The sequence below is a fragment of the Primulina huaijiensis genome, chromosome 16 (assembly GCF_012295235.1).
Source record: "Primulina huaijiensis isolate GDHJ02 chromosome 16, ASM1229523v2, whole genome shotgun sequence".
Taxonomy (NCBI): domain Eukaryota; kingdom Viridiplantae; phylum Streptophyta; class Magnoliopsida; order Lamiales; family Gesneriaceae; genus Primulina; species Primulina huaijiensis.
In genome coordinates, this window is record NC_133321.1 from 3,041,390 (window position 1) to 3,050,199 (window position 8,810).

At 34.5% G+C, this 8,810-nt stretch overlaps 2 protein-coding genes across 2 annotated transcripts; both read left to right on the plus strand.

Annotated features, from left to right (window-relative positions):
- The first annotated feature begins 3,207 nt into the window (after window positions 1–3,207).
- On the plus strand, window positions 3,208–4,803 carry LOC140960892 (uncharacterized). The gene is made up of 2 exons (XM_073419209.1): window positions 3,208–3,558; window positions 3,633–4,803. Exons 1-2 carry the CDS (start codon window positions 3,379–3,381, stop codon window positions 4,035–4,037), a joined length of 585 nt encoding a protein of 194 aa, XP_073275310.1. The 5' UTR covers window positions 3,208–3,378; the 3' UTR covers window positions 4,038–4,803.
- Window positions 4,804–5,394: 591 nt separating this feature from the next.
- LOC140961736 (uncharacterized) lies at window positions 5,395–7,141 on the plus strand. The gene is made up of 3 exons (XM_073420409.1): window positions 5,395–6,111; window positions 6,160–6,334; window positions 6,480–7,141. The coding sequence occupies exons 1-3, from the start codon at window positions 5,395–5,397 to the stop codon at window positions 7,139–7,141; spliced, it is 1,554 nt and encodes a 517-aa protein (XP_073276510.1).
- Window positions 7,142–8,810: the final 1,669 nt, after the last annotated feature.

Genomic DNA, 8,810 nt, shown 5'->3' on the forward strand with positions numbered 1-8,810 from the left:
AAAGAGACATTGGAACGGAATTAAACATATATTCCGTTATCTACGAGGAACGACAGACTTGGGACTTTTGTATTCAAAAGATGCTAATCCAAGTATAATTGGTTATGCCGATGCTGGATACTTATCTGATCCACACAAAGCACGTTCTCAAACTGGATATGTATTTACTCGTGGAGGCACTGCAATTTCTTGGCGTTCACAGAAACAAACACTTGTAACAACTTCATCAAATCATGCCGAGATTATTGCACTACATGAAGCAAGCCGTGAATGTGTGTGGTTAAAATCAATGACTCAACATATCCAAATCTCATGCGGATTATCATTCGACGAGAAGCCTGTGATACTATATGAAGATAATGCTGCATGTGTTGCTCAAATGAAAGAAGGATACATAAAAAGCGACAGAACTAAACATATTCCTCTTAAGTTCTTCGCATTCACCAAGGAGCTTGAGAAGAATAAATGTATTGATGTTCGTCACATTCAATCAAGTGAAAACTCATCAGATCTCTTCACAAAGGCACTTCCTACGACAATTTTCTCCACGGGTTATGGGTCCAAATTCCTGATTTTGGAACACTTCGTATATTATCAGGGTCAAACATTTGGCAATCAAAGAAAACAATTAAACTTTGTTTAAATTAGAAAAGACAACAATTCAAAGAAAATGGGATGTTTGAACCCAATCCAATAATTGAATGTTTTGAATATTAAAAAAAAAAACCTATACTTTCTGTGTTGAATTTTGGTAATTTGTTGATGTTTGAACCCAATCCAATAATTGAATGTTTTGAATATTAAAAAAAACCTATACTTTCTGTGTTGAATTTTGTTAAATTTGTTGTGGGTGGGTTTTATTACATGGCTTAATCCAACGACTCAACACTCTTAAAAAAATGTTCGTTGATGAAACCAAATATAAAATATAAAGTGCGTAATGAAACCATTTAAAAGTTGTTCTTCAGTGTTTTAAACTGCTTTTAAGAATTTTTGGAAAAATGGCGTATGTAAGAAATTTCGTTGGCACTTTACTTTTTTTAGTTAACAATAACTAAACATTTATAATTCCATACTAATCAGAGTAAGATGAAAGACAGGGATGCAACAATCATTGTTCACTTTGAACTCTGAAAATAAATCTGAAGCTTAAGCATTACTTTATATTCACCCATTTCTTTTGCAACTTCAGTAGGTTTCACTTTGAACTCTGAAAATAAATCTGAAGCTTAAGCAGTACTTTTAATTCACCCATCTCTTTTGCAACTTCAATAGGATGTTTTGAAGCCAACATCTTGAATGCTAATGCAATTAATGAAAACCGGTATAATTCTCTATAAAAACTTTGAGTATTTTACATTTTCTAATATAGCCAGACCAGTGTTCACAAATTGAAGATAACAAACTATAACTCGCGCAAATGTAAGAAATTAAATTAATCGTTCATTAGAATCAAATGATCTACAGGATTGAGTCCACATTTTGTACAGAGAAAAAAAATTATACAAACGAATTAATGGAACACTCAAAATGGTATATAGTGAGATGGAACCAAGAATCAGTTTTCCCTTTATCTTTTGAAGAGAATTGGTTGGATCGAAGGATGAGAATTTCTAAATGCATCATGTGCAATATTTGTTTTAGTTAGATTTTTATTGAATAAAATGTGAGTATATTCACCAACTTTCATTTTGATATTATCAAATTTTTGAACAGTAACTGATAGTTTATTCTCCTGGGTTTGCTCATTGCCTTCGCATAACTGGATCAGTTTTTTCCATATTTCTTTAGGGGTTTTTGCACATCTTTATCTTACTGAAAGTGACTTTATCCAGCGTTTTGTACAGTATGTCTTTAGCCACATTGTCCAAGTTGGCTTTCCTCTTGTCTTCAGTTGTCCATTCCTCTCTGGACTTTTCAATACGTTGTGGTGCCCCTTCAATTAGGGCAACAGCTGTATTAGCTTTAAAAATTTTCATGGGTCCGTCAGTGATAACGTACCATATGTCATCGTCTTGTACAGCTAAATGAGCATGCATTCTGATTTTCCAATCATCGAAGTCTTCTCTGAAAAACATAGGAATTTTGTTGAATGAAGACATGATAATCAGTTTAGTATATAAAAATATTCAAGGACAAGATTCAACTGCTCTGATACCACTTGATAGTAACGGTTATGAGGTGAAAGAGTGTTTAGAAGAGGGGGGAGGGGGGTTTGAATAAACACTTAACGATTTTCACAGCTTTTTGTAATATTGAGTCAGTATAGTGATAAACTGAAGCTCGAGAATCTTGTCAATCGATATCAGTCAGTTAACAAGTAATGTGCGGAAATAAACTGACTGAAAGATAGAATATAAACTGAAATAAGAACACAAAGATTTTATGGATGTTCGGAGATTTTAATCACTCCTACGTCACCCCTTCTATCACAATGATAGGATTTTTTACTAAAAGACTTTGATCGATACAAACAATTACAAAGACCCATTTCAGTCTGGGACTTAAAACTGTCAAACTGAAACTCTTAGTTTACAATCGAAATTCTCAGTATTCAACTGAACTTAAAAAAGATTTAGCACAACTGATCTCTTTAAGATCAAGTTTTACAACAACAAAGGTTTGTGCTAGAAAGCTCGAAGTATAGCATGAGTGCTATCAATAAATACGATAAGTGTGAGCTTTGAATCTTAGTATAATTTCAGCAGAGTGATTGAAAGTCAGTCGGATATGTTTTTTTGCTTCGTCTCGGCTATTTATAGGTTTATCTTCCAATGGTAACAATTAATACAATTTGAATCTATTTTATCCGTTGTTTGCCATGTCAACATTCCTCTGACATTCGTACACTGCAACTTTTCCTGAAATGCGACACTCCCACTATAATTTGCAATCTGCTTTGCACTGTTGTCGGTTGAACGTCCTTATTCTTGACGTGTTCAGTTGAAATATCAGATGATAAACAATAGTTGATGAGTTTACAACTGTTTGTAGCAACTGATCAGTTTCCAAATGATCAGTCAGTTGTCTGTGTAGTTCAGTCCAGCTGGTTCAGTTGCCCTTGATTATTTTCACATTAACCTTCAGTTAAGGCAACTGTCAGTTCGCATATTTTGATCAGTTAGCGCCAGTCTTCTCGATCAGTTAGTTCGATCTAATAAACGTTCAGTTTGTCAAATCACCGAAATTTAGTTTCCAACATTTTGCCACTGACGAGGACATGCAATCTACCATTGCTAATGATGAATTGCTGAATTATAAGAGTAAATCTGGAAACTTTGGAAGAAAAATGGCGGTCGCGTCATATGAGAAGGTGGATGTGTACCATGACTTTGATCCGGATAATCTTTTTTCCTTTATTTTTATTCATGTCAGTACATGTATTTTTTTGTACCCATCTTTGGTTTAATTATTTTTTTTCCTCTTTGCTTTTTTAAGTTGGATGGTGGTCCAATTATGGTGGTGACACTCCAAACTTACAAAAAAATGGCAATGAGATTTCTCTCTTTGACAAGTAGTTCATCGGTGTGTGAAAGAAATTGGAGTCAATTTGAAGGGGTAAATATTGAGAAATAATTAATAAATTATGTTATCTATCATTTTTATTAATAACAATGGTTTTAAATTTTTAGATATATATTAAGAAGAGGAATAGGCTTGAGACATCAAGACTGAATGATCTTGTATATTTCAAATTCAATGACAATCTTATGAAGAAGAAGAGTAAAAGAGAAATGGGTGGAGATTTGCTTCTATCCTCTCAAGGTAGTGAAGCTCAAGGTTGGCTTGTTGATGATGGTGATGAAGATGAGGTCGAGTCGGGTTCAGGACTTACTTGGAGAATGGTAGCGGAGGCCTCCGGAGCAGATGAAGTGCTACATCCAAGGAGGAGTGCAATGAACATCCCCATTAAAGAACTTGACGAAGATTTAGATACGTCGGAGGAGGAGAATGAAGAAGATGTTGATTTTGAGTCCGATGATGAGAGGATCATGGATGTAGTAGATGGTGCATATGTAGATGATTTGGAAGATTAGTTATGTTTAGTCTATTACTTGTTCTAATTATGGATATTGATTGAAACTTTGGAATTTAAACTTAGTTTTTTGGTAAAAATAATTATATTACTTTGTTAGCATAATATCATTAATATGATGATGAATCTTTATTAATTGCACATTATCTAGATGATATTATATTGTATGAAGCTTCTTTGTGCTTAAACATTATTTAATTGCACATTTTACATAAAAATGATGACTATTTGTGATTATATTGCATGATTATCTATGATTATATATTAAAAAAATTCAACCGCCTAGGCACCTCTTGGGCACCGCCTAGGCGGCCGAGGCGGTAGGCGATTACCGACCGCCCCGCCACCGTCTCTCGCCATTTACAACCTTGATGTTAACCAAACAAAGACAATCTGGATAACCATTCATTCTTCCAAAATCTCACATTCTTCCCCCACGCACGCTTTTGGGACCTTATTACAACTCACATCTTATACATCTCTACCGAATACATCATACAGGAAATGTAGGTACCAGAATTGTTTTGCCTTCATCTTTCGATGGAAGCCCACGTGATATGCACCAAAGGTATCAAGATGCCATGACTTTGGTACAAACATATGGAAAACCATATGTAATGCTTACAATGACATGCAATCCGAATTGGAATGAGATAAAATATCAACTACTTCATGGGCAATCACCTCCAGACCGTACAGATTTAATTACAAGGATATTTCAGTCAAAATTTGAGGAGTTTAAGAAAGACATTGTGGATAGAGGGGTTTTAGGACGTGAAGGTGGCCAAGTATCAATTCCCAACAATGACGATGTTTTCATTGATAATGGTTGGGTTGTCCCGTACAATCTGTGGCTTTGGTTAAAATATGATTGTCATATTAATGTTGAAGTATGCGGAGGGATCAAATATGTCAAGTACATATACAAGTACATCCATAAAGGTCCTGATCGAGTCGCACTAGAGTTACGAAATAGGCAAAATTGTGATGAAATCCAACAATATGTGGATGGAAGGTGGATTTGTGCGCCTGAAGCATTATGACGAATTTTCTCATTTGAGTTCAGTAGGATGTATCCTTCAGTCATTAGGTTACAATTACATACACCAAACCAACATTTGATTTATTTTGACCCCCAACAACACGTAAGTGATCTACTTGCAGATGATGACAACTCGAAGACTATGCTTACAGAAATTTTCGAACTAAATTGTTATCCTGACTTGACTGGAAAGTATTTATATCGAGAATTTCCACAATATTACACATGGATAAAATCTGGGGAAAAAAAGATTCGTTGAAGAAGCAACAATAAAGTGGTTGGAAGAGTATATGTTGTGTCGCCATTTGAAGGTGGGATGTTTTATCTTCGTATCCTTTTAAATCAAGTTAGGGGCCCAACATCTTTTGAAGATTTGATGATTGTGAATGGGGTAACATATTCAACATTTAAGGAGTCTGCTCAAATGAGGGGGCTTCTCCAACAGGATGATTACGTAAAAAAATGTCTGCAAGAAGCACGCTCTGTTAGAATGTCATCTTCATTGAGAAGGTTATTTGTATCCATACTGGTGTTCTGTCAACCAACAATAGTTCGAGAACTCTGGGATGAGTTTCATCCTTACATGTGTGAAGATTATGGTAAAGAAATTTCATCAAGTAACTTAATCAACAATAAGTTATTGCTTGAGATACGAAAGTTGTTGCATCAGTACAAAAAGAAACTTGATGATTTTGATTTGCCATCAATAAGTGCTGAGTTTTTAGAAGACACACCGCTACCAAGAATAATTGAGGATGAGCTTTCTTATCAGATTTATGATGATTATTTGAGATCTATCGAACGTTTGAATGCTCAACAGAGGATTGCTTTTGACACCATCATAGAAAGTATTATGCATAACCAATCAAAACTTTTCTTCATTGATGGTCATGGAGGTACTGGTAAGACTTTTTTATACCGCTCAATGTTGGCACATATAAGAAAAATGGGTAAAATTATAATTGCGATAGCAACATCTGAGATAGCTGCGACATTGTTGCAAGGTGGAAGAACCGCATATTCACGTTTTCAGGTTCCACTTAGACCAACTGCTTCAACACTTTGCAAAATAAAAAAATAGACAGAACTTGCAGAACTAATAAGACGTGCATCAGCTATAGTATGGGACGAGGCTCCAATGGCAAATCGCTATGCTTTTGATTCCGTCAGTAAGAGTTTCCAAGATATTATGGAAAATCAAATAGCATTTGGAGGGAAGACAATGGTTTTTGTGCGATTTTTGACAAATGTTACCGGTTGTTAAACGAGGGTCAAAGGCAGAACAAATTGCTACAAGTATTTCAAGTTCAACATTTTGGCATCACGTAAAGATAATACATCTTCAACAAAATATGAGATCTGCTCAAGATGTTGAGTTCTCGCAATTTTTCTTGCACATAGGTGATGGATTGCAACATACTGTGAATCATTATTTCATAAAATTACCAAATTCAATTATAATACCATGGGAAGATGAACAATCAATTCAGATGTTGATTGATTATGTTTTTCCTAATATGATAAATCATGTGAATGATGAAAACTATATGGTCCATAGAGCCATCATCACACCAAAAAAAGTTGATGTCGACAATATTAATCAAATGCTCATTCTCAAGTTACCTGGAGAGGAAAAAGAGTATAGATCTTGGGATAGTGTAGAAGACGACAATCACAACCTTTTTCAAGAAGAATTTTTGAATTCCCTTAGTCTAAGTGGTTTGCCACCACATAAAATCATATTGAAAATAGGAAGTCCTATCACGATCTTGAGAAATGTTGAGCCCGAACTTGGTCTATGCAATGGAACAAGATTAATGTGCCGTAGTCTTGGTAAAAATTTTATAGATGCCGAGATCATAACAGGTCCTCATAAGAGTACCAGATTCTTTCTACATAGAATGCCCTTGAAAAGTGAAGATAACTCTGCATTACCATTTGAGTTGACATGTCGACATTTTCCCATAAGACTTAGTTTTGCTTTGACAATAAACATAGCACAAGGTCAAACAATCCCAAATATTGGCATATTTTTGCTTAATCATGTGTTCAGCCATGGTTAGCTATATGTGGCACTTTCAAGAGGAGTCTCACAAAATTCTACAAAATTTTTGGTAAAAGACGGGAATTTACAGCGTCGATCTAGTGTATTCACAAGAAACGTGGTTTTCAAATACGTATTGCTACCTAATAGAGAATGATAAAGTATAAGTAAATCAACACTCTTTATTGTAAATTTTTAAAAATACATTATGCACAGATAGTTACATTAATCGTTAAATACATGCTATATGTTTTAGCGTTAGAATTTGGGGGATGCTAATATATATATTCTATTATCTGTGTTCAATCATAGCTAGCTATATGTGGCACCTTGTATTATGTAAATGGTTTTATCTATGCCAATGTTTATCTATTTCTCATCCTTTATCTTATCATGTCTCATGAATAACCATTTTTGGCATGTGTATTACACTTTCTATATTTATTGATTCAAATTTGAACAATACTTTTTTAGTGCTTTTTTCCCAACTCCTTTAGCGAGAGAATAGAAGGCGCAATCGGACTCACCATCGACTGAATTGCTCATCCGGCAGGGCAACAATCTAGGTAATAATCGACTATACATGTTTGATTTTTTTTGTAATGGCTTCTCTGAGCGTGATTTATGGTTGACTTTGGAGCAGTTTTTGAGATTCACTCTTGGGTTTTCTATATTTCAATATAATTGTTCTTTTGCTCTTTCAGAGACTAGACCAGGTATTAAGTAGAAAAGTTTGTGGTTGTGAGTGTTTTCTCCACGGTTTATGGGTCCTATTTCCTGATTTTAATTCATCTCTTACTCATAGTTTCAGTTAAAAGTTTAATTTTTGTGGTGTTGATACCATTTTTGTGTGATTTCTTTTTCTTTGTGTAAATTTTGTGCCCATTGAGGCTGAAGAATTTATGATTAAAACAGCCAAGATCATCTCCAAGTTCTCTTTATTCAGGCCTCACTTCAGTATATTCGTGTCATTTTGCTTTGATTTACTTTTTATACTTGCCCTCTAATGGGTATGTTCCGAGAGGTTAAAGGATTTCTAATTTTGTATGACTTAGATTTTTTATTTAAATGGCATGAATACCTGGCAACACATATGACAATAGACCTGGTATACGTCGTGATTCTAGAGCACACTCTTGCGGAGAGGGAACACGGGTATACTAATTGAAACGTCCTGCCCTTTTTATTGCTTTAAAAGTACTAGAAATTTTTTTTTTCCTAAATTTCGTCCATCCCATGAAAATATTTTTATAAAATATTTTACCCTTTAAAATGAAACATCAACCAACTAGCATTTTTAGAACTCAACGAAATAGTCATAGAAATGAAATCATCAATTTGTTTTACCAAACCTAAAAAGCAATAATTTGAAAAAAATAACTCATACTAAACCTCTCAAAAATCTCTCAAAAAACATAAATAACTAGTCTTAAAATCTTTAATTATAAATCATGATTCATAAGTCATAAGTGCGGAAATAAGTAGAAGCGCTGGTCCTCGGGTTGTGTGCACCTTCAGTCCAGTCAGTTCATCCGTCAAAACCTCCCTCAAACTCACCTGCATCCATCACACCTAGTGAGTCTAAAGACTCAACACACCATAATCTTTATAACAAGTAATACATATAAACCACATGCAACGGTGAAAATACTTATAGGTGAAAATAACATTTCATGACATGCATAAAC

Excerpts from the sequence above, each read along its gene's own strand:
- LOC140960892 (XM_073419209.1), top strand. The coding sequence starts at position 3,379 with ATGTATTTTTTTGTACCCATCTTTGGTTTAATTATTTTTTTTCCTCTT. Across the intron at positions 3,559-3,632 it reads ATTGGAGTCAATTTGAAGGG|ATATATATTAAGAAGAGGAA; the intron begins GTAAATATTGAG and ends TTAAATTTTTAG.
- LOC140961736 (XM_073420409.1), top strand. The coding sequence starts at position 5,395 with ATGTTTTATCTTCGTATCCTTTTAAATCAAGTTAGGGGCCCAACATCT. Across the intron at positions 6,112-6,159 it reads CCGCATATTCACGTTTTCAG|ACAGAACTTGCAGAACTAAT; the intron begins GTTCCACTTAGA and ends ATAAAAAAATAG. Across the intron at positions 6,335-6,479 it reads ATTTTTGACAAATGTTACCG|GTGATGGATTGCAACATACT; the intron begins GTTGTTAAACGA and ends TCTTGCACATAG.